Source organism: Tetrahymena thermophila, assembly GCF_000189635.1.
Source record: "Tetrahymena thermophila SB210 genomic scaffold scf_8254595, whole genome shotgun sequence".
NCBI classification, from domain to species: domain Eukaryota; phylum Ciliophora; class Oligohymenophorea; order Hymenostomatida; family Tetrahymenidae; genus Tetrahymena; species Tetrahymena thermophila.
This window is the reverse complement of record NW_002476366.1, coordinates 25,614-50,241: the sequence shown is the minus strand read 5'-3', so window position 1 is coordinate 50,241 and position 24,628 is coordinate 25,614. Positions and strand designations below refer to the sequence as shown.

General features: G+C 21.7%; 8 protein-coding genes across 8 annotated transcripts; 5 read left to right on the top strand and 3 right to left on the bottom strand. All coding sequences in view use genetic code 6, as the record gives it.

The window, feature by feature from the left end:
- Positions 1 to 3,512: 3,512 nt before the first annotated feature.
- On the top strand, positions 3,513 to 3,917 carry TTHERM_00998920 (hypothetical protein; the record flags this gene model as incomplete). The annotated part of the gene is made up of 1 exon (XM_001030903.2): positions 3,513 to 3,917. One exon carries the CDS (start codon positions 3,513 to 3,515, stop codon positions 3,915 to 3,917), a length of 405 nt encoding a protein of 134 aa, XP_001030903.2.
- Positions 3,918 to 4,548: 631 nt separating this feature from the next.
- On the bottom strand, positions 4,549 to 9,261 carry TTHERM_00998910 (calpain family cysteine protease; the record flags this gene model as incomplete). The annotated part of the gene is made up of 1 exon (XM_001030902.3): positions 4,549 to 9,261. The coding sequence occupies one exon, from the start codon at positions 9,259 to 9,261 to the stop codon at positions 4,549 to 4,551; it is 4,713 nt and encodes a 1,570-aa protein (XP_001030902.1).
- A 942-nt stretch (positions 9,262 to 10,203) lies between these two features.
- Positions 10,204 to 10,536, top strand: TTHERM_000998909 (hypothetical protein; the record flags this gene model as incomplete). Its single annotated transcript, XM_012798243.1, has 1 exon — positions 10,204 to 10,536. The coding sequence occupies one exon, from the start codon at positions 10,204 to 10,206 to the stop codon at positions 10,534 to 10,536; it is 333 nt and encodes a 110-aa protein (XP_012653697.1).
- Positions 10,537 to 11,230: 694 nt separating this feature from the next.
- TTHERM_000998908 (hypothetical protein) lies at positions 11,231 to 11,620 on the top strand (the record flags this gene model as incomplete). The annotated part of the gene is made up of 2 exons (XM_012798242.1): positions 11,231 to 11,554; positions 11,609 to 11,620. 2 exons carry the CDS (start codon positions 11,231 to 11,233, stop codon positions 11,618 to 11,620), a joined length of 336 nt encoding a protein of 111 aa, XP_012653696.1.
- A 564-nt stretch (positions 11,621 to 12,184) lies between these two features.
- TTHERM_00998900 (swarming motility protein ybiA) lies at positions 12,185 to 12,769 on the bottom strand (the record flags this gene model as incomplete). The annotated part of the gene is made up of 1 exon (XM_001030901.3): positions 12,185 to 12,769. The coding sequence occupies one exon, from the start codon at positions 12,767 to 12,769 to the stop codon at positions 12,185 to 12,187; it is 585 nt and encodes a 194-aa protein (XP_001030901.1).
- An 882-nt stretch (positions 12,770 to 13,651) lies between these two features.
- On the bottom strand, positions 13,652 to 14,137 carry TTHERM_000998881 (hypothetical protein; the record flags this gene model as incomplete). The annotated part of the gene is made up of 1 exon (XM_012798241.1): positions 13,652 to 14,137. One exon carries the CDS (start codon positions 14,135 to 14,137, stop codon positions 13,652 to 13,654), a length of 486 nt encoding a protein of 161 aa, XP_012653695.1.
- A 1,820-nt stretch (positions 14,138 to 15,957) lies between these two features.
- TTHERM_00998880 (cyclic nucleotide-binding domain protein) lies at positions 15,958 to 18,435 on the top strand (the record flags this gene model as incomplete). Its single annotated transcript, XM_001030899.2, has 1 exon — positions 15,958 to 18,435. The coding sequence occupies one exon, from the start codon at positions 15,958 to 15,960 to the stop codon at positions 18,433 to 18,435; it is 2,478 nt and encodes an 825-aa protein (XP_001030899.2).
- A 2,969-nt stretch (positions 18,436 to 21,404) lies between these two features.
- Positions 21,405 to 23,536, top strand: TTHERM_00998870 (zinc finger protein; the record flags this gene model as incomplete). The annotated part of the gene is made up of 4 exons (XM_001030898.2): positions 21,405 to 21,951; positions 22,018 to 22,311; positions 23,244 to 23,445; positions 23,515 to 23,536. Exons 1-4 carry the CDS (start codon positions 21,444 to 21,446, stop codon positions 23,534 to 23,536), a joined length of 1,026 nt encoding a protein of 341 aa, XP_001030898.2. The 5' UTR covers positions 21,405 to 21,443.
- Between the last annotated feature and the right edge of the window lie 1,092 nt (positions 23,537 to 24,628).

Sequence of the window (24,628 nt, the reverse complement as noted above, 5' to 3'; positions counted from 1 at the left end):
ATTTTAAAAATGTTTATTTTTTTAAAATATAACAAAATGTATATAATTATATAATTCATTACTCACAAAGATTAAGTATTAAAAATATGATGTTTGTCCTTGAAATTATTTTATCTTATCTTTTAAAATTATATAAAGAATATTATATATTTATAAAACTTAAATTTATTAAACAACTTTTTTTGAAGAATTTTAAAGCATAATATCTGGTTAAAACAGTAAATAAATAATCTCTCCAGCCATTTTATTTAATATTTTTTTTAATATTAAACAAAATTATTTTCTAAATTATCATAAATTTAAAAATTGTATTTGTAAATTTGTATTTTTAATAATTATTAAAAAGATAAAAATATTTTATCTAAATTATGAAAAATACTAAACATTTATTATAATGTAAATATTTCAAAATTTTAATCATTGAGAATTGACTGTTTAATATCTTTCAAATTTTTCTAATGTATAGAGTAATTTTTAAAAATTGGCAATGAATTTAGAAAGTATTCTAAATATTAAAAAGGTATCAATAATTTTTTACATTTTTATAAAATTTCATAATATTTTTCTGAAAGATATTCAAAAATTAAATCTAAAAAAAGTGTTTTTACAAAATTTAATTAAATAAGAAATTTCTTAACTTATATTTTGTTAAGAAAAGAAAAAAAAGAAATTCAGTTAAAAATCAATTATTTTCTTAATTAATAATTCCATAAGTTAATAATAAGAAGTAAAAGATTTTCTAAAATTAAAATCAAACAAAATAAATTAAATAAGCAAGTAATAAATAGAGCTAGCTACTCCCAAAAGATGCTAAGTTAGACATTTATTGTTCAAAGTTTTTGTCCATCGTATAAGTTTTTAACATCTCGGAATTTTAAAGAAAATATGCATTCAATAACTATACCAGGTACTAAGTTTTTAATTCCAACATGCAGGTATTAGCATGTCATCAGAACTAAATTATATAAATTAGCATCAATCAGCTATCCTTCTTTTCTTTATAAATTTTTTATTTAATGTCATTTCTAAATAAATAAATAAATCCCAAGAGCGAGTGAAATTCAAAAGATTGTTTAATTGAGCTATTTTTTTGTAGAGCGAATTATTCTTTTTTCCACTTATAAAAACATATTTAAAAAATAGATATATAAAAACTATTAAAACATATTTATACATAACTTAAAAAACATTGAATAAATGAAATTAATAAAATCAGAAGATCATTAACAGATAAATTAACAAACAAACAAATAAATAAAAAATAATAAGTATTTTAAATAAATAGATAAATCAAATCATAATCCAGCAATTAAAGCAATTAATGAATAAATCAATTGACATTTTATGTAAAATATAATATAATTACTTTATAAACATAAATTAAAAATAAATGCTTTATCTTTAAATTGACAAAATTAATCATATATATTTTATCCATCCATCTATTACAAACGTTTAACTGAATTTATTTTTTTCTTTCTTTTTTAAGATAGTTTATTTATTTTTCAAATTGTATTTATGTACTTGCTTATTTGATCATTAGACAAATAATCAATAACTAACTAACTTTATAAAATTAACAAATATGTATTTTAATTATAGATATTTTAACTTTTATAATCTAAATAAAAAAAATTTAAGGTAAATCTCTTGTCTCGTTTCTATTTTGTAAGTTTTCAATTAAACACCCAATAGAGCAGATAATATGAAATAATAAAAGATAATAAACATATTTTTTAATTAAAAAATTGAATAAATAAACAAGCAGCTTATTAAAAAAATAAATATAATAGACATTTCTAAAATAGAAACATTAAATGTAAAATTCTAAAATTAATATATGTATTATAGGTTGTCTTCAATAAGGAGGGACAATTAAAATTTATTTTTAATTTTTTCATCTTCTCTCCACCTAACCAAAAAATAATCCTTACATTTGCCATCCTTATTTAAGAGTACCTACAGTAGTGTTAGTAGATGAGCAATATCTAAAATTTATCTATTTCTCTAGCTAAAGATCACTACTAACTGATACTATTTTTGTTAGTAATATTTAATTAAAACTTGATTCTAATGTTAGAAAAAATAACATAAATAAATGATCGATTTTTTAAAAAGTTGTATTATTTATAAAGGTTAACACTTATACTTAGGTTAATTTATTTTACTTATAAAAAATACATCATTTCAGTGTAATGATTATATGAATATGAAATAAATTTTAACCTTTTTATTTTTGATAACGAATTAATATTGAAAATATAGTATATTCAAAAAATTTAATAAAGGTTTTGTTGAATGAAAGAGAAATTTACTTCTTTTATAAAAAGACTTACTTTTCATTTTTCTATTTTAGCTTAAATTTGAATTTATCATGCTTTTTATTAATTAAGGAAAGAATAAAATCATACCTTAATACTGATAAAAAAATATAAATAGATGTATTATTAATAGATTGAAAAAATAAAGTAGCTATTATAAAAACTTTAATTAACTGCTGAGCAGATAAGATGCGTTTAAAACATTCAAGGATTGAAATTTCACAAATGTTTAATAACAAAATAAAGTTAAATATTTATTTATTAAATCCATTAAAAAACTTATCAAAGTATTAAGTTTTTTACCTATTTTTAGAAGAGAAATTCTATTATTTATAATAAAAATAAAGGTACTAATTTGTTACAAATAATTTATAAATTTCTCATATCAGTGTTTGTTTTTCGTAGTTTAGGATAGAAAATAACAAATTGATTATTTATTTAGCTTTATTTTTGTTATGCTTACTATTTTTACAATTATAAGAATCCAAAAGAATATTTATTAAATGTCATTCATTAAAAATTTTTTTAGTTATATTTTTTAAATTTCTAAAACTATCTATCTATTATAAATTGGAAAATAATATACTCGATAGAATCTATCTATATATAAATAGAATAACAAAAAAATAGAACTAAAGAAGCAGACTTTTTAAGGCAAAATAATAGATTTAAAAAATCATAATACACTGCTATTATAGTGTGAATTTATATTTGAGATGATTAGATATTACATATAAAATTACAAATATTTATTTAAATATGGGAAGAAAATCTAATCATGATATTTTAGCTTAATGAAGAAAATAAAATGTTACTAGGCAAAACAGTAAAATTAAGAAAATTTCGGCTAATTACAAAAAAATCTTATTTAAGTTAATTATATCGATTGTTACTCACTTGCTAAAAATTAAAGATGAAACAAACCACTGATTGATAAATAGATAAATGAATTAGCAAACATACAAAATAACAAAGAAACAAATTAATGATTTATATTACGAAGTAATTTAGATCAAATTATTTATTAAATTTGAAAAGAAAAAAATAGGGTCATAGATAAACAATAATTAATTTCCCACAAAAAAAATAAAATTTTAGTGACTGTTATTAAGTCAAATATCAAAAAAAAAAATAAATCATTAATTTTTCAACCTTTGTCTATTAAAATAAAGCTAATTTTCTCAAATAAACATGGGATGCTCACATTCAAGTTAAGAACTTTAAGGAAACAAACTTAAGAAAGAAATCATAAGAGTTTACAATGAGATTTCTGCTTTGAGGAAGCTTCTCTTCCAAGTTGTTTAGCTTCCATTACCAGCAGAATGTCTTATACTTAATGACATAAAGTTTATCTGTGAAAATAGTAATCTACCTTAACCTGATCTGAACGATTTACTAATAATGTATATGAAAAATATTGAATATAGGATAAGAAAAATACTAGAGCTTTAAAAGCAAATTAGTATTGATTAAAATATTAACAAATCATAAATTCAGTACCTTCTTTCCTACTACAATATAATCAATTAAAATTTAATTTAAACATCTGTTTCTTTATCAGATTTAGATTCCATTGATACTCAATAAGAAATATGATCGAAACCCATAAATAAATTTTTTTAATTATGTTAAAATAAAAACCTGCCAAATTAATTTTTGAAAATTCACAAACTAACTAACTAACCAATAAATAAACAAGCAAGCACATATTAAATTAAAATATATATAAGCTTAAACTACTAAATATTATCTATCACTGGTTAACAAAAAAGCTAACTAATACTAAGCTCAAAAAATAAAAATACTAATCATGCAAAAATTAAATTCAAAACAATGTTATATTTCTATCCTTATTTATTTTTCTAACTTGTTACTTACTTACTCTTTATTTATCGATACAAATTATTGATAAAAAAATCATGAAATAAAAAAAACTATCTTTTTATATTTATTACTTTACTTACTTACTTACTTGTTTATTTTAAATTTTCAAGTGTAAATAGTAAATATTTGTAAATAGTTAAATCAATAAAATATTTAGTTGATTAGGCTGAGGTTATTGATAGAGAATTAGGAAAATTTTGTAAATAATTTACTTTTGTTAATAAATAAAGAGTTAACAATATAGATAAATAAATCAATGAATAAAATAAATAATAATAGTAATTATTTAGTTGTTATTTTAAGAAATATATATATATAATTCAAAACAAGAATGAAAATTAAATCAATCAAACATTTTAGGTTATATCTGCTAATCTAGTAATCTGGGGGTGGAGTATAGTGATACTACTTTTGAATCTAGCTTGCTATCTGGTAAATATTATAATTTTAGTTTTTATTGCAAAGATGCCAAGCGACCACTCGCAGTAATTTATTAATTAATAATATTAGTATTGTGATCATTTTATTTTTCTTCTGGAATCATGATAAATGTATTAGAAAGGTAAGGCTATATATTAATCATAAATTATTTTACTATATAACCATCTAAGTCGAATATTCTTATTAAAATTTATTCTTCATTGTTTGATGTAGGAGTTCCTTAAAGCTTTAGGTAATCATCTTTGAATTTCAAGCGCAGCCAATCAGGAAATTTCATATTCTACTAGACACCATAAGGTATATACTCTTGATTGCATATTTTTCTTACTTTTTAAAGTATCCCTTTTTCGCATAGCTTGAAACCTTGGATATTTGATACTTACTGAGAGTTTAAGTGCAAAGCCTCACCTTAAAATTATTAAAAGTAGCTGAGTTTGTCAAACGTCAAACCATGTACTTCGGAAATAATGCAACTTTCAATTAATCTCATGTTAATTTAAGTACCTTGATTTATAATATTTTAGTTGCTGTTTATCTAATAAGCGTTCTACTCATAATCATAAAGATGAGATATTATTTATTGCAGCTCTTTTTATTTAATTTAAACTTATGAAAAAGGAGAATGGTCTAGTTCTTCTTTGTAACGGTGGTCTATTTCAACTATTTTTAAGTACCAATCATTTTTAGTGCTAAATCCCTCAAATATAAGTTACTATTTAACAAACAAGAAAGTAAAATAGGATTTAGGATCTAATTTAAGGAGTTAAAGGCAAGCATATGATTTTATAGACTCGTAATATAGTGAATCTGGTTGCAAAGCTTAGCCAAAATATTTTTTAATCTCTTCTAATTTTTTATTTTTTATAAATAATACCTCTTTATAGTTATTAAAATCTTCTAAAAGTTAACACATTTTAATACTTCCGTCTTTGTTCAAGTATCTCTTCTCCAAGTGACTGTCTTTTTTGGAATGCTCCAAATTTTTGAAAATATTTTTATTTTTAATTAAGTTTTGATGAATATGGTATCGCTTTTTATTTGATTTTACTTTTACAGCTGCCCTTTCACCATTTTGTTATTAAATTTCTCTCTATACTAATAAAAATAAATTATCGATTAAAATTGAGCATTTTTTCCATTTAATTCCAATTAAAGGAATTTTTTTAAAGTATTTTGCTTCAAAATTAATATTTTCTTAGCTAAAAGTAAAGTAATTAACAACTACAGAATTAACTAAAAGGCTTCTATATTTGTAAAGACCTAAAATTGCTACTAAGGGTCCTATTACTTTCAGTAAAATATTAAATATATAGGAGAAAGGGATTCCTTATACCTTTAGATGGAATTAATCTGATACAGAGGTATAACCATCAAAAGCGGTAATTTATATAGTGTATATTTTTCCAAGCTGAGAATATTGAGTATTTCCATAGAATGAGAGCTGCTTATCACTTTAAGACTAGAGCCAAAACGTAGGATCAAAATCAACAAAATATTCCATTTCATTTGTTTTATACTTAAATGTGTATGTGATAGTTTAAATATCACTCACTTTAAATGTACTCTACATAAATTATATAGAATAACTCGTCTCAATATCTATTACAGAATCGGTATATTTTGTTTCAATTTGCGTTTATAAATTATTTATCTGTTAAACAGATATCTACTCTTTAAACTTGATAAAACTACATTTAGCAGCATTGCACTAGTAATTTATGGGGAAATTAAGGTTGTCGTTAATTGTTATGCTAATTTAGTTAGTATCAGTTTAGTTAGAGGTGTAGAAAATAATTTTTTAAGCTAAGATAGAATTAATTTGTTGTAAAGGTCCTGTCAAATCTAACTCATTCTGATTAATAGAGTATTAAACAGTAGCTCCTGAATAGCTGACAGTAACAAATTTACCAGTGATAGCATTCAACTAAACAGTGACAGCGTTACTTCTTGAAGAGATGATGCTATTAAAGGAATCAAAAGTAAGACTTGATTATGTCTAAAGTACAACTTAGTTTATCCACACTGATTATACTAAAGTTTGCTTTACATTATTGATTATTTGAGTATTCATGCCAGGTACGTTAATAGTTAGATCCAAACTTGGGTTAAAATCGGAACTTAGTTGGTTCTATACACCTATAATATTTTGACTTTTTAAATAAGCATAAATTTATTTTGATTAGTCTTAGGTAGTTATTCCCAATCCGCTAGGGTAGAAAAATGAAGTACTGCTCAAAGGGCAGAAGGTGTAAACGAGTAAAATGATTCTATTGATTTATGAGCTGGTTGTTCCTGCGTTTGTTTTATCAAGCACCATAGTTAACGTTTAAGTTTGTTAGTTGTAAATCATCCAAGTTGGGAGGGTTTGTTCTTAAAAGTTTTAATAAATATTAATTTTTTAGATTACCATTTGCTATGATTTTGGGTAAAGAATCTAAAAATAAAATTAAACTGTCTGTCCGACTTAGAGTATTTCATCCTTCTAAATAGCCTTCACAAATTACTATGTATTATTTATTATGGCTATTTCTCTAGCTGTCGATTGGAGCATTATCTGAGATTTTAAAGGCATTACAAGCACATAATTATTATTCTAAATAAATGAGAAATCGTAATTTTTAGAAACGCATGCTGACTACGCTTAATCTGCTCCTCTTTCATACTAACTAAACAGGGAAATATTTTATTTATCTCTTATATCAATGACTGAAATCATTCCTTTTTCATTCTGTTAAACAAATACGTAGCTATCATTATAGAGAGAAACACCAAAGATGGTCCACCCTGTCAGCGAAATTCTAGAAAGGATTTTAATTTATGGAAGCGCAGTCAAATCAATTATTGCAAAGCCATTACTGCCATCATATAAAAAGCAATAATCTGTAGAAATATCAGATTTCATCATATTTTCTGCACCAAGAGTTTGTAAATCATTCACTTGCACAAGCTTATAATTCTCCTATATTTAGATTACTGACAAACCAAAATTTTATATAGAAATTAATATGTATTAATTGTCTTTTGAGAAAACCGCTCTTTTTGTTGTACCAACTATTTGATAGTATTAATTTCTGTAGTATTATAGGAAAGTAATCTTTAAGGGTCCATCGAATTTTAGGAGATAGAAACCACTATATTATGCTACTACACAAAGTGTTTAATCTAAATTAAAATCTAATTATGCAATATTTTCATTAACATATTAATCAGGCAAAGAAAATGTTAACATTAGAGTAACGTCTGAGCTAGTATACAATGAGCTATAGTCATATGCGTAAAAGGCAACGTTTGTTTTGGAAAGACCAATTAAGGGGACGTAAAATATTGTTGAACCTTTATATTAAGTCAATGAAGCAGACCAAATATTATAAACCTTATTGGAAGGTATGTCTAACTAATAAGGATTACCTTAAATGTTTCCAACACTAAATAGATGAGCATTAAAAAAACCAAAATAAAAATTATCATCAAATATGCTGCAGTAAGGCTTCATGAAAGAAGGCTCATTTTTTTGAACAAATTACTGAGAATTAAATACGTTTGGAACCTAATCGTTTAGATTCATATCAATAAGCTAGAAAGTATAAACGCTATTAGCGTTGGCATAGTAGAGATATTAATAATTCGAGGAAAATGTGATGTAATAAGAAAGAGAAATAATTTAAATTTAGTAGAAATACTAAGGATTAAGTTTGTCAGTTATGTTAAATACTAAAATACCTTAGGACCTGACTCCTACGTAGATCATATCTTCGTTTTGGGAAATATTAATAGAGTATGCGAGAGGTTATATGGTTTAAAATGGCCAGACAATTTTTATAGGTAGGGATAATGGGTATTAGGAAGAATCTATACCTTGCAAAGGTCTCAAATCAGCTACATACAATCCAGTATATTAATTAGTTCCGTACATATAGTTATTATCTGATGTTCCTATGCAGGCAGAAGCTACGTATCCAGTGGGAACTAAAGCTAGATTTATGATTTAATTTTATTGCTAATCATATTTATAAACAAAAAGTCCTGCCATACCTCCACCGACATAAAAATAGTTATTTGATTTAGAAACCAAAATAGTTTTTCTGATAATACGATTATTATTTTAGCTTAATTTAGCAAGAACTTTGAATTAGTCTCTCACTTAAAAATCAACCACGGTTATCATCTAGTAGGTTCCGATGACATAAAGAAACCTTTCATCTCCACTCTTAATCATGTCCTATATTTATTCATCATACTTGTATTCATATAGCTAAGTAATCTATACAGTCTTTGATTAGAAAGAATATGCCTTAATTAAATTGGGGAGTACTCCAGCTAGGAAATATGTTCCGTCATTTGAACACTCTACAGTCACACATAGAGTTTTAGATCCAAAGGTTTGTTAAGCAACTTTTTTAGAGTTTTTTGCATCAAAAATAATAACTCCTCCTTGGTTACTAGCTACAAATAGATTATTAGATATTGAAGCAATCTTTATGTTAAAAGCTTATCCATCTTAGTCTTGATAATCATACCTGTTCACATAAAATTATGAGTAGATTTAGTTTTACAATTAGCAAAGGCTAATCTTAAATAAGATTAGGAGTTTTATGAGAACTAGTAAAGTTGTCATTGCTTACTGAAACTAGGTAGGTGTTTTTCTAATTTACAATCTTTATTTTTTACAATTATTATCCGATTTTTAAATTAATTAAGGTTTCTCACCCACTTTTAAATTAAATTATTTTTGTTAAATATAGTTTGATATTATAATAAATCAAAGTAAAACTCTGTAAAGCTTTAGTCAATCAGATTTTATAAGAACACTAAATCATCTTACCAAATAAATAGAAAAAATAATCAAAATAACTAACATTACTTGAATGAATTTTATTAGTATTCGTATATTTCTCATGATAAAGTATTTATTTGATTGATATCTTTAAACTTTTATTTATAATTTTATATATAATTCGAAAATAATCCAAACGCTAAGTGAGAAAAGAAACTTGATTTAAAAATTTTCACTGATATAAAATTTTTTTAAATTTTATTTTGTCATTAAGTACGTATTATTAATTTAAAAAAAATTTCCATTACATTTTTTTTGAGGTGTTTGTTTTATCTCTAGATTTTTATCAAATAATTATTCTAAAATACTTAAAAAAAGAATAAAATCAAATATTTTATTTAAATATCTTATTTACAAAATATTAATTAGAGAAAGATCAATACTAACCAACAGTCATAAATAAATTGATTTGAAGTTTATCAAGAGTTTTTCTAATTAACATTAGTTGATTAGTAAGTTAATTAATTAATAAAAAAAAGCAAATAATTTATTAATTTCCATCATTGAATGCATCTACTGATTGATATATTCCTGTAAGACTTATCAAAAATAAAAATTGTAATTTATCTTATAAATAAAAAATAGAAATTTAAAAATATATAAAGCAAAATGTTGAGTCAATAAAAATAAGATTAAATGATTAAGGATTTTATTTTTCGGAATAAATAAATAAGTAAATTGATGATTAATTGATTGATTGAGAGAGTATAAGCATTTTTTATTATGAGTTTAATCATAATTTTTTATAATGGAAATCAAATTATATTTTAAGGTAAAAATATATGCCTTTAAAATAACTGTAAAATATCTTTCAAAAAGCTAATATTTAGCATCATTTTGGATTAAAAGTTTAAAAATACAAAAATTTTTTAATAAATGATTGACATTTTATTTTTTTATTGGTTTTAATGCATACGTAATATAATTAATTTTTTAAAAATTAATAAAATTTATTTTGGTTCTTAAATCTATCATCCTAGCTAGCGTTAATTTAACTAAAAGTTTTTTTCTATAATTGAATTGGTAAGTATAGCAATATAAAACAAGAATCACTGACGTAAATTGACATTATTAGAATGTATATTAAAAAAAATTGAAATAACCGATCTTTTAATCTAAATTACACCTAATAGTTGTATTTTTTGTAAAAATTTTTGTCTCAAACAGTTTTATAAAATAGTAAATTGTGACTTCGAAGTTAAATACATCGTTGCAAATTTTATAATATAAATTTATTTTTCACAAATTTCTTTAATTCAGATAAAAACTTTTCACTTGAAATTCGTACTAATTTTTCAGTTTTAATTATTATTTTCTTTCCGAGAGAGGATTTTGGTTATTTTTCTAAAAAGATTTATTGTTTAATTTTCTTTAATTCCTTTTATTTATTAATAATTCTTCTATAAAGAATTGCCTTTTGATTTTCTTTATATGTCTGGTGTTTATTTTAAATATGTAATAACAATAAGAAAAATCTTTTTATCTAAAGAAGTGGCAACCGAATGCACTGCACTATAGATATATTATTAAATTTTAAGAAATAAAATATTAAAGCTATTATATCATGCATAATTTGCTATATATAATCAAATTATTGATAAAAAAATATAAATATCGAATAATCTAAAGAAAACATCTTAATGATTATTAGTTTTTATTTATCAAATAATATAATAGCAAGTGAGGATGAGAATAAAAATGAAATTTATAAAAATATTTATAGATTTCTATTAAAAAATATTTTAATGTTATGTAAAACATTGTATTATTTATTGATAATAAATATAGATATCATTTATAGAATAATTAGATATCATTTCATAAAATAATACCAATTTAAATAATCCTATAAAAAAAACTTTTTTAGAGCAATTTTTTTAGTAATATGATATTTATTTTAAATAGAATATCTATAAAAATTATATAAATTTAAATATTTTAATACAAATACACAATAAAAATAGATATCAATTTATAATTATATATAAGTGTTAATATTAAAAAGACAAAAGAGAAAATTCCTTATTTTAGAGTCAGCCTTAACTCACTGTTTTAGAATACACTTTATTTTGAGGTTATTTTATCAATCTAATCTTCTTTTTAAATTAATTGATAAATTTATTAATAGTAAAATTCTTGAAGAGTGTTTAAATTTGTAAACAGTATACACATACTCTCTCATTCAAGTATTATAATCAATATTATGGTAATAAGAAGAGAAGGTATCAGGGAATAATCTATCTAATAATAAAAAAATTTATTTGTTAGATCATTAAGCTTTTATTATCTTAGAAATAATCTATAAAAAAAATTTGAGAAACCCAAACAAAAATTACAAAATTAATGATTTAAAATAGAAGTAGAGTAATTTTTTTTTACATAATTTAAGAGTTTTATAACTTAAAAATTACGTATTTGTAAAAGGATATTTAATATACTAAAATATTATGTTTCATTAAAATGCTAATAGAAAATATGATTATAAAATATCTTGAAAAAGATAAATTACGAAGTAAAATAGATAATTTAATTCTCAAACCAATTAAAGTAAACAAGCAATTATTACTTTTATATTTAACTTTACTAAAATTCTCAAATTAGAAGATTTATTGTAAATAAATGAAATAATTAAAGTACGTACTTAAGCACATAAAATTCAATAATATAAATAACAACTAATTTTTTAATATTCTTAATCAATTATTCATTCATTCATTGACTACTCCATTTCTTCTTCTGGTTCTTTCATACACAATTCTCTTATTTCCATCAAAATTTAACCATTCATATTTTTACCTTCTTCTTTATCACCTATACCCCAAAATTTATCTCCAGGAGTAACATCTACAAGTTTATTTGGATAAGTTTCTATTAATTGCTTTTTCAAAGCCTTATTTTACTGAAATTTGGCTTGAATAGCTTTTTTCATATAGGCAACTTTCAAATCTTACCAATCGCGATTTTTGGGAGTATCTTTCTTTTAAGCTAATTTATGAGCATCTATGGCCTTACCAGCTCTTCTAATTACTTCAAATTTTTTAGTACCTTCGAATTTCATTGCTTAATAGTAGTGCTCAACTGACATGAACTATAATTTATCAATCATTATCTTGCTTTAAAACAGATTGCTCAAAAACCCATACTTGTCGTGAAGCTTATGAGTAAATTTAATAACTTGTTCTTCTTTTTGATTGTTTTCTTCATCTTTTTTAGCTTAAAACTAATCTAAATACTCTTTAGATTCTTAAATAACGTCTCCTTTTTTCTAATCCTTTTTTTCTACTTCCATTTTCCTACTTCTATCAATCTTATATTTAATCAAGCAATTTTTGTATATATACTCTATCTATATATCTGTCTGTCTTTGTATATATATCTGATAGTTTTGTTTCAAGTCTACTTATAAGCTATTTTTATATTTTTGTTTCAAATATTTTTTGATCAATATTCATTAAATAAATTTATATTTTGAATGGTTTGAATGAATGAATTATTGATACAAATTCCATCCATTATTTTTTATCTAAAAATTTAAATCATTATTTTCAGCTTTTTTTCAAAATCTTTACTAAATATATTTAAATATATTGAATACTATAAATTTTATGTATTTATAAAATTAATTGTGTTTTTTTTCGATATTTTAATATATTTAAAGTCAATTTCTTTTTATTGATTGATTTAAAAAAAATCTAAAAAGTTTAAATGAAAAAATTAATAAATAAATATATTAATGATGCTGTTGTTTATTGCTATTATTTTTTTCAAAAAATTTCTTGAATATTTTTGGGTATTATTTTTAAAAAAATACTAATTGATATTAACTAAAATAAAAGGGTTAATTTGTGAGAAATGACAAAATATAATATTTATAAGCACTTTTTTTGAAAAATGAAAAAATTTTTATTAATAAATTAATTATCAAATGAAAAGATGACAAATTAGTTTCTAAAATTAACTTGTTCTATGAATATAATTTTATTTTATTGATTGGATGGATGGATGGATGAATGAATGAATGGTTAGAAAAACTAAAAATAAAGTATATATATAATTCAAAATTAATTGCAATAATTTTATAAAGTGGATAAATGCAACAATAATAGTTTTATTAATTTAGAGATAAAAATTCAAAATAAAAAAGATATCATTTAAAAATTAAAAAATGATATCACAATTAACTCTTTGATTTGTTAATTTTGATTGTTATTTTTATTTATATATTTATTTTCTTTTAATTATTTTTTTTCACTTAGTTTTTTATTTTATTTTTAATTATTTATTTAAATTTATTTGATTTTTATTTAATTAAATTTATTTGATTTATATTTATTTAAATGTATTTTTTTTATTTTTATTTTTATAAAAGTAAAATATTATAGCTCTCATGCGTAAGCTCTTCTTTATTGCTCTCTAGATAGCTCTTTGAATGCTCAATTGCCTTTAGTTCTTATTTCTTAAATTATGTTTATTATTTTATAATATTATGGGTAAAGAAAGTATTTTTTTGTCTGGTTTAATAATATTTATGCGATAATTCCCAAAATGAATGTTACTCATTTTGAAATCTATTAAAGATTTAAGATGTTGAATTGTATGAGACATATTAAGCATGATGATGGTTAAAAACTTTAATCTGGGTATCGATAAATACCATCACTTGAATAAGTGGTTTTAAAAACTTTTATGCTTAAATATCTAATACATTCTTTTTCTTTTTCTTAATTTAATCAATTTTTTGTTTATTAAAAATTTATTTTCCCCTTTACAATTTTCAAACGAAGACAGATTTCAATTTGTTATTTATTTAAATATTAATGAAATTAATTTGAATTTATCAGTATTAAAATAAATAAATTTTTATCTATTTTTATTTTATTAACTACATAATTTATTTATATTATTTAGTGACAAAGATGGAAACATCTCTAAAGTTTATTTTAGACAATATACATTTTTTAAAGTTTTGAAATGTGTTTTTGTTAATAATTTTAAATAGTATTTATAAAACAAAAATAAATTATCGATTTTAAATTGATACTTATTAAAACTAATATTTTAAATTATCAAATTATATATTGTTTGAATGAGCAAAGAGTTTTGTTTTCTTAAGCAATACAAAATCTCTATTTGCATCATTTATTTTCCATTTTTTATTTACTAATTTGTATAAATAATAAAAATTTTAAAAAAATAAAGAATTTAAAAAAAAATATTTTGCTAAAATGTAAAAAAAGTTATAAATGTTTATTTATTTAAAAAATTTTGATTGAATTTTATTCTAAAGGCTTGAGAAAAAGAAACAATGTAATCTTTAAATTAAGAAATTATTAAAATATTGTTTTTTTGTTTATTTGTATTTGAGAATATAAAATTAAACAAGCAATCAGTTTGAAGAATGTATTTGAATAACTTAAATTAAATTACTTTTAATGGAAAAAAGCTGAATTAAAACAAATAAGGACAACTTAAATAGTTAAATATACATTTAAATAAAATTAATTCTACTTTAATTAAAAAATATATTACATTTTATTTTTTAAAAAATGCTCAGTTTTGAGGTCTTTTTAAGTAAAGAAAATTTTCTATAAATATGATTTATTTTAGTTCAAATAAATATTTATTCTAAATATACTAGCATAGTTAATATGAAATATATTTAAATATAATATGAGAATCAAAATTAACCTATTAATAAAAATCTTTGTTGTAGAAAAAAAAGGATTTTAGATACCATTTTAGCTAAATATAATAATAATTATTTATTTATTCAAATAGAAATCAAGAAAGACTAACTAAATTAGTTACTGATTATCAGTATTGATTGATCAAATTATGTGGTGCTTGTACTATAGATAATTACTATCATTGTCAATTTTTCCACAAATTATGAAAATGTTAATATAAAAAAAATTCAGGTTTTTTTTGAAACGAGTAAACAAAAATATTAAAATTGTGTGAAAAAGTATTGTGTGATAACCAAATTAGAATGGAAAAATACTGATTTTGAGAATAATATTTGGATAGCTATTACTTTTCAGAAAAGAATTTTGATTATAATCAATTAATTAAAACAACATGGGTAAAATAAAAGTTATTCAATATTTATTTAGTTAGTTATCATATATAAAGATAGATATTTTGATATGATGTAATTTTTTTGGGTTATTTTGATAGACTGTAAAAATAAACTAAGTTCAACACTAAGAAATAATTACTGAAATAAAGTAAATCTTTTGATCATAAATAATATTTTTATAATTTGAGTTAATAATAAATCAGTGTTAGTTAAATTTAGTGAGTGTAATTCAAATAGATGGATACTTTGATTGATTAAAAAATTGAAAAAAAAGTATTTAGTTATCTTAGTATAAACAATTAATTTTTGATAATAAATAATTAGCTAAATAAACTTGATATATTCATATCAAATTTTTTAAAATGTTAAACTCTCTTTGTCAGACATCTTCAAATGAGATGATTGTCTTTTAAAATAAAATCTTTGATTTTCCTTCCAATCTATTGCAAAAACTGAAAGATAATAAGCACTAAGAATTTGTGCCTCCATGCTAGGACTTGGTTTATGTCTTGCGCTAATTCAATTACTTTAAAGATCAAAATGTTTAGACAGAGAATGAATTAATTGAACTTGCTGCTGCTAAGGTTTTTTTCAAGACATATAAGTAGGGTGAATATCTAACCGACTAGTCACAAGAAGATATCATATTCATCTTGAAGGGCGAAGTCGGTCTCTTTGAGGAGAGGAATGATAGAGAAATCAAGCAGGAACATTATTGGAGATAACAAATTTCAAAAATAAAGAGAAAAATAGAAGAAACTAAAGATGAAAATGAGAAAGTCAAGCTTGAAGAAGAATATTTAAAGGCAGAGAAAGTTTTTAATTTCTACTACAAACACGAATAAGTGAAACTGCTATCTAAGGATATTCAGAGACATTAAATTAATTTTAATATAGATAACGAGTGTCTTTATAAGTAAACCCAAATTATAAAGAGTGGAGTTTGTGTGGGACCGCTTACTGATCACTTTGAGCGCAGCAAAAGCTCTTCTAATTATCAAATAGTTGCTCTTAACGCAGTTTAAGCTCTTGTTTTAAATCAGCAAGACTAACGTGAAATATTCAAAAAGAATGCTTAAATCCAGACAAAGCTATTTTGTATTCTCAGCAAGTATTTTTAAAGTGTAGCTTTTGAAAGAGATATTCTATAAAAGGTAATGAGAGGTGTAAACGAGATGTGCTTTACAAAAAATCAATCGATTTATCATGAAAATTTTGATACTTCATAGTTCCTCTATGTGCTTGTAGAGGGATAAGTAGAAATATCAGCTAAAAGACTCAAGCAATAAATCCTGATAGATACCATAAACTCAAATGAAATCTTCGGTACAGAATTTCTAGCAGCTAATAGATCTCTTAGATAATTCACAGCTAGGAGTTAAATTAATCCTACAAAAATATTTGCAATAAGCTATGAGACGATGAAATCGCTATTCAATGAAGAAATTATGAATGAAATAAAAAATTATGGGGAGAAAATAAACAATTAATATTAAGAAACACTATCATCTCACTTAAAACATATTGTTAATATGTGCAGATAGAAAGGTATGAAGATTCCTCTAAACTACCAAAGTAATTAAATTACAGCTTCAACTAGCGCGAATGACCAAACAGTTGATAACAACACAACTACTACTTTGATTCATTCTAAAAGCAACAATAATTCAAGATCACCATTCAAAAGATCAACATTACAAAGACTGTCTAAAAAGCACTCATCGATAATTGAAGAAAGTATTTAGAACTTGAAGAGATAGCAAACTTAATTATACTGTAATAGTATGAGCGGAAATTAATCAGGTTCTACTAATACTAGCTTATTATATAATAGTGGATTTGAAAATAAAATATCAGCACTATATAATCAGATATCAAATAAGACAGGTTCTAATGTTAATATTACTTGTCTTAAGAGCAGATAAAATAGTATTGAAATGGATTTGAATGAAATAGTGCCTCCGAGAGTCCATTTTTAACAAGCAAGTCCATCTATTGATTCTATTGAAGACAAGTAAATTATTGCAAACGCTTGCAGAGAAAGTTATTATCCTAAGGCCTAGAATTCATAGTAAAATTATTCTTCTCCTTAAAGTGGAAACTAAAAATAAAAAGCTGCTTAATTAAATAGCAAGATAACCTAAAATTAGCTACTAAAAAGATACCTTAGTTCTAGATATAGCAAATAGTCATAGGGAGAAAATTACATTTCCTAAAATTTTGAGGATGAAGTTAAGAGAGTAGAACCATTAATCAGAATGAGTAATACAATTGCAAAAGATAAATTTAATTCATAAGCGATAAATTTACAAAATTAAAACACATACTAGTTATAAGAAACACCTGGTAAGCATGTGTTTGAAGATATGTCACCAATAAAAAAGATGCGCCAATACTCTGTAAGAGAGCCTAAGAAGAATTAGCAAAATGAAAATAATTAATTTTTTGAAAGCTCTGACGCATTTACAGCTAATATTATCTAGTAAAGAAGAATTCTAAAGTAATTTAAAGTAAAAGAAGAAGCTGAAAAGTACATTAACTCAGAATCTACAACTAAATCTTGTTAAAACTCACCTGTTAAAAGAATAAAAGATGAAATAAATATTTATAACACTCCTAGCCATAAAAATAATTAAGCAGATAAAAGCTTAAAGAATATCTATTAATCACATTACAGTCTAGATAAATATAAAAATAAAAAAAACTTCAAACACAGACATAGTCAATCAATAGCGAGTTCTCTCTAGTACTTAAACCAAAATTAATAAAACTGTAAAAAGTAAGACTAATCTCCATTTTAAAACGAAAACAACAGAATCATGAATAACAACTATCTTTCATACAGCAATTTCTGTAAATCACTTACAAACATTTGATCAACAATAAAAAAATAAATAAATTACTTTTTTAATAATTTTATTAAAAAATAATATAATTAAATGCATCCATCTGTTCATATCTTAATTACTCTCCATAACTGTCTATTAATCCTTTAATTTATAATTATCTATTTTATCATCATATTTTAATCACAAATTAAGTACTTTTAATTCAAATTATAATAAATTGCTCAATTTTTTACCACATAAATATTCATTTTAATTTTCAATATTTCTAAATGTATTTCTAATATTTATTATCATTCATTATCATCTAAATACAAATTTTTGGTAAGATTTTTATTAAAATCCCTGTCAAAATTTATTTATTTACTTGCTAAATGAAACTTTTAGTTGTAAAATAATTATTGAAGATATTATTATAATATCCTTTTTATAAAATCTTTTTTAACATTTTAAGAAAAAAGAATCTTTTAATAATTTTTTAATCAACACAATATAAATACTTAAAAAATATTATTGACATAATTCAATAAAAATAAATTTTGTCATATAATTATACTTATATTGATTATTATTTATATAGTTCCATTTATATTTAAATTAGAAATATTTTAATAGTTAAAAATGTTCATTAAATTTATAATTTAGATAACTCAGTAAAGCTTATAAATAATGATTAGGATAATTTAAATTTTTTCAATCTTGCAATAATCAATGATGACTATCTAATTTATCAATCTTATAATGATTAATAAGAAGCAATCTTGATTAAATTAGATTTATCTACAATTTAAAAAACTCAAATATCTAATTTTTAATAAAGTACATACACTTTATTTTGGATTATAGACATTAATTCAATCTATCCCCTCATTATTAATATTATTTATTTCTGTGAGCGATTAAATTTACTAATAATTTTGTCGACCTTTCTCTTTAAATTAATACAATTTTATTATGGAACCAGCTGAATTATAACTATTCCCTCTGCTAATCCTACAGCAGCTACATATTACAAAACAAAAGGGGATAAAAATAGTTTTATATATGTGCAAGGACCAAATATGAATTTATTCAATCCAAAAAATAAATTAATCGCTAAGTTAGAATCGAATATTACAGAGTATTAATATTTTATATAATAATAAATAACTTAAAACTAAAATTTATTCATCATTCAAGTAATTAATTTTAATTTATAAAATATATTTTAAATTATAATTAAACTAATAGATACTAACAGGGGTTTAATTGCAAATAAACACAAACTTTATTTAATATAAACATTTTTTAAATACCACTCAAAAAAGTCCTTAATTAATGAGAATATACAGTAATTTATTTTTAAATCAAGCAAATTCGTTAGTTAACCTTGGAATCAAGATAAAAAATAAAAAAATATTTTTTATCATTTAAAATTAAAATAAATAATACTATCTATCCATCCCATAGTTTTATATATTTTCCTATTACTTTTTTTATTTAAAAATAATTTTTATAATGCTATAGGTAAGTATTTTGAATCTTGTGTTGTTGATCTAGTTTTATTTATTAGTTAAGTCTAAACCATTTACTCAAGAATAATTTAATAATTTAACAAAAATCTATAGTTCTATGCACTTTTTAAAATCAAAAAAATAAAGTTATTAAACGCAATTTAACTCATTTTAAATAATATTAACATCTAAAATATATAATTCAATCTATTTAAATTTATTCATTAAAAAATAATAATATTTTATTGAAATTCAAAAGTTAATACACTCTACTCTTTCTTTTTATTTTTTGATTTAATTTCTTGCACTAAGTTTGTAATATAATAATTAATGAATTTTTATCTTTTTAAAATTTATGTATAATTTATTATTATCTAATATAAAAAAAATTAGGGGCTCACAGCTAGGACTCATTTATTTCTGTTATTGATTACTAATAAATAATCTATTTACGATTTATTTTTATGTCTGAAGAAAAATATTTTTTAAATAACTATATAAAAAGTAAAGGAAATTTAAAAAAGTTGCTTCATCTTATTTTCTTTCAAAATTGATTATTTAAATATTGATTGAGTTATTTAATTGGATTTTTAGATAAAAAAACCTTATCGACTAATCAGTTTAAAAAAACAAGATCAAAATTTTCATTCAAAAATGAGTGTAATTTTTTGTTATATTACTAATAAGTAATCAATTTATGATTTTTATGGGTGAAGAAAAACATTATTTAAATAATTATATAAAACGCATAGGAAATTTAAAAAATGTTGAGTCATCCTTTTTCTTTCAACTTTGATTAGATTTTTAAACTAAAAAAACTTTATTGTCTAATTAGTTTAATAAAACAAGATCAACATTTTCATTCAAAAATGAATGGAGTTTTTTGTTATTGATTACTAATAAATAATCTATTTACGATTTTTATTTGTGAAGAAAAATACTATTTAAATAGTTATAAAAAATGCTTAGGAAATTTGAAAAATGTTGTTTCTTCCTATTTACTTTCAAATTTAATTAGATTTTTAAATTAAAAAAACCTTATTGTCTAATCAGTTTAAAAAAAAATAAATGAAATTTTATGTTAATGATTACTAATAAATACCTATTTATAAATTTTTGTGTGAAGAAAAATATTATTTAAATAACTATATAAAAAGTAAAGGAAATTTAAAAAATGTTTTGTTATCCTATTTTCTTAAAACTTTGATTATTTAAGAATTGAAATTTATTTAATTAGATTTTTAGATTAAAAAATATGATTTTCTTATCAGTTTAAAAAAACAGGTAAACTCAAAAATGATCAAAATTTTCATTCAAAAATGAATGAAAGTTATTGTTATTGATTACAAATAATTAATCTATTTATGATTTTTATGGGTGAAGAAAAATATTATTAAATGAAATTTACAAAAATATTGATTCATCATATTTTCTTTCAAGCTTTATTATTTAAATATTGAAAATTATATAATTAAATTTTTATGTTAAAAGATCATTTAAAAAACCTTATTGTCAAATAAATTAAAAAAACTGATAAACTCAAAAATGAATCCATTAAAAATAACTTATATTTTGATTCTAGTTAAATTTTGTATTTCATTTTAATGCAAATAAAATCAAATATATTCTATGGTTACTTAATCATGCTTATAATGCTCTAATGAGTGTTAGACCTGCTTTAATACAGAACCATCTTCCTGCATAACCTGTAAGTAGAATTTATTTAAAAGCTCTAATGATGATTCAGCTTGCGTTCAAAAATGCTAAATCAATGAGTTTTAAAATGAAAACAACGAGTGTGTAAAATGCTAAGTTTTTGGATGTGTTTAATGCGATGAAAATTAAAAATGCGTTGAATGCGATTAAAATTTAAAGCTTGATTAAATTAATAATTAGTGTATACTAATGGATAATGTTTGCTCATATTTGAATGGCTTTATTTAGGGAACATCAAATCTTGAAAAATGTTAAAAAGAATGCTAACCAACATTTTACTAAAATATGGAGGCTTAAACTTGTGAAGAGACCATAAATTGCATATCAATTCAAGAAAGTAAGAGACTCTCTTTTGAAGAAAGAGTATTATAAATCTAATAAATAAATTAAAACTAATATTTAGTAGTGGGAAATGGTTGTACTTTTGCTTTAGTAGACTAAAATTGGAACATAATAAATGTGTAAGTCTTGTAAAATTTAGAAAATTTCAATGATTTATATGTTGTAAATGGATAAGAAATTTAGAGAAAAAGTTTTATAGTTGGAGATTAAGGGGGATGTTCTGCAGGGAGCTAGTTAATTGTTGTTAATTTTAAAACACAAGAAGTAGTTTTTCAATTGAATGATACAAATCTCGATTACTCAGTTTAATATATAGATTAAAAAAACTAAATTGTTTTTTTAAGTTTGTACTAAGGTGATACTATTATATGGTATGATGCAATAAATAGATAGATAAACCAATAATAATTTGGATTTTTTACATTCATGTTTTTTTCTTAAATTTAAAATGATACATTTACAAGTTATCTCATGCAGACAGATTTAGGTGTATTTCAAGTAATTTTTTACAAAAATTTTAAAATAATTATTTTTTAATTAGATTTTTTTAAAAATAGATGGCAATTTTGGACTCAAATAGATCTTTTAAATTTAATAAAATTCATTAACAAAATTTGGATAATTAAAAATTTAAAAATATTAAATAATAAAATGATTATCAGATTTTATTTTCTATTTCAACCAATAATACTTATTAAATATCAAAAATTATTATAAAATAAGATCTGATAAGCATGGTTTAAATAATAAAATAATTTTCATCAACCAAGTAATTAGCTTATTATTCAGAATTGCTAAATTCTATTATTTAAAAGAATTAAGACCATTTCAACTTAGAAATATTGATGCTAAATAAATAATCAGAATAAATAATTTAAACAATGAATATAACATCAACATAACTAAACTCATTTTAACTATTTGAAGATAGAGACACAAATTCTACTATAGCATTTATATTTTCTGAAACTCTTTAAATAATAAATATAACAAATTTTTTAATTATTTAAAATGAAAGATAATAAGAAAATATTTTATCTTAATTCTAATTGAATTATGCTTTTGTTACTTAGTCATCAATAATTAATAGTGTAAAAATTATGAATGATCAAAATACTATAGATTTTTTTGTATCCCAAGTCTTATCTACTTTTTCTCCTTATTAATAATTTATTAGATTTAGGTATAATCTAACTGATTATACATATTAAATGAAGTACTTAGCACCATATCAATTTAAAACCCTTTATATATTTAACTCAATTCAAATGAATTAAATTCAATTAGCTGTAACTATGTCAGATGTTACTAATAGCTAATAATAGATTTATATTTTTGATGGTGAGTAAAGATTTGTAAATTAAACTATTGGATTTGCTATGATTTAAGAATCAGCTTAAGGATATCAAAGAGCCCCTCAAATTAACACTCAAATTTTAAAACTTTAGCAAAATGGAAACACTTCATAAGGAACTTATCAATTTATTTAGTAACTTAATAATAAATATATTATACTTTAATAATAAATATATTATACTTTAATAATAAATAAATATAGTAATATACCATTACGTTATTGACATAATTCAGCAAAAATAAATTTTGTCATATAACTATACTTATATTAATTAAAATTATAAGTTCTTTTATATTTAAAAAAGAAATATTTTAATAGTTAAAAATGTTCCTTAAATTTATAATTTAGATAACTCATTATAGCTTATAGATAATAAGAAGGATAATTTAAATTTTTCAAAATTTGTAATAATCAATGATGATTATCTAATTTTCCAATCATTTAATAGTTAATAAGAAGTAATCTTGATTAAATTAGATTTATCTACAATTTAAAAAACTCAAATATTTAATTTTAAGTAAAGTACATACACTTTCTTTTGGACTATAGGCACTAATTCAAACTATCCCCTCATTATTAACAAGGAAATAATTTATTTATGTAATTAAAATAACTAATAATTTTGTAGGCCTTTCTCTTTAAATCAATAAAATTTTATTATGCAACCAACTTAGTTATAACTACTCCCTACTAGTCCTACAACTGCATATTAAAAAACAAAAGAAATATTTATGTTTTACTATGGAACAATATTCGTATATTCATATGATTTACAAAGCTTAACTGGATTAAATCTTGGGATATAATATCCAACTTCTTAAATCTACGCTACAAGTATTTTTTAAAATGATAGATTTGTATTTTACTTTGATTCTTAAAACTTTTATAAATTTGACATGGAACTTAGATAATTTTAGATTATAGAAGCTGTTACTTATTCACTTTATGTGACATATAATTTTTACTAATTAAGCATTACTTATGTAAAAAAATCTGGAAATATAATTGATATTAATAATATGATTATCATCAAAACCTAATAAGAAGATAATAGTTTAATTGGCTAAATACAAATGGATGATACATAATTTCATATATTTTCATCATAAAATGGAGTTTATTGGCACAAAAATTTGTTTAACATACCTTTTAATGCTCTTAATTTTACTTCAAGTTAAATTATTTAAGATTTTTATTTCAAAAATGGAAAAAATCTAATAGCCTTATATGACAGTAGTTGCAAATGTGTCTAAATTTGTGATATAATAAAAAATAAATAGTTAATTGTAGGAAATCAAAACATAATTTTAGGCGA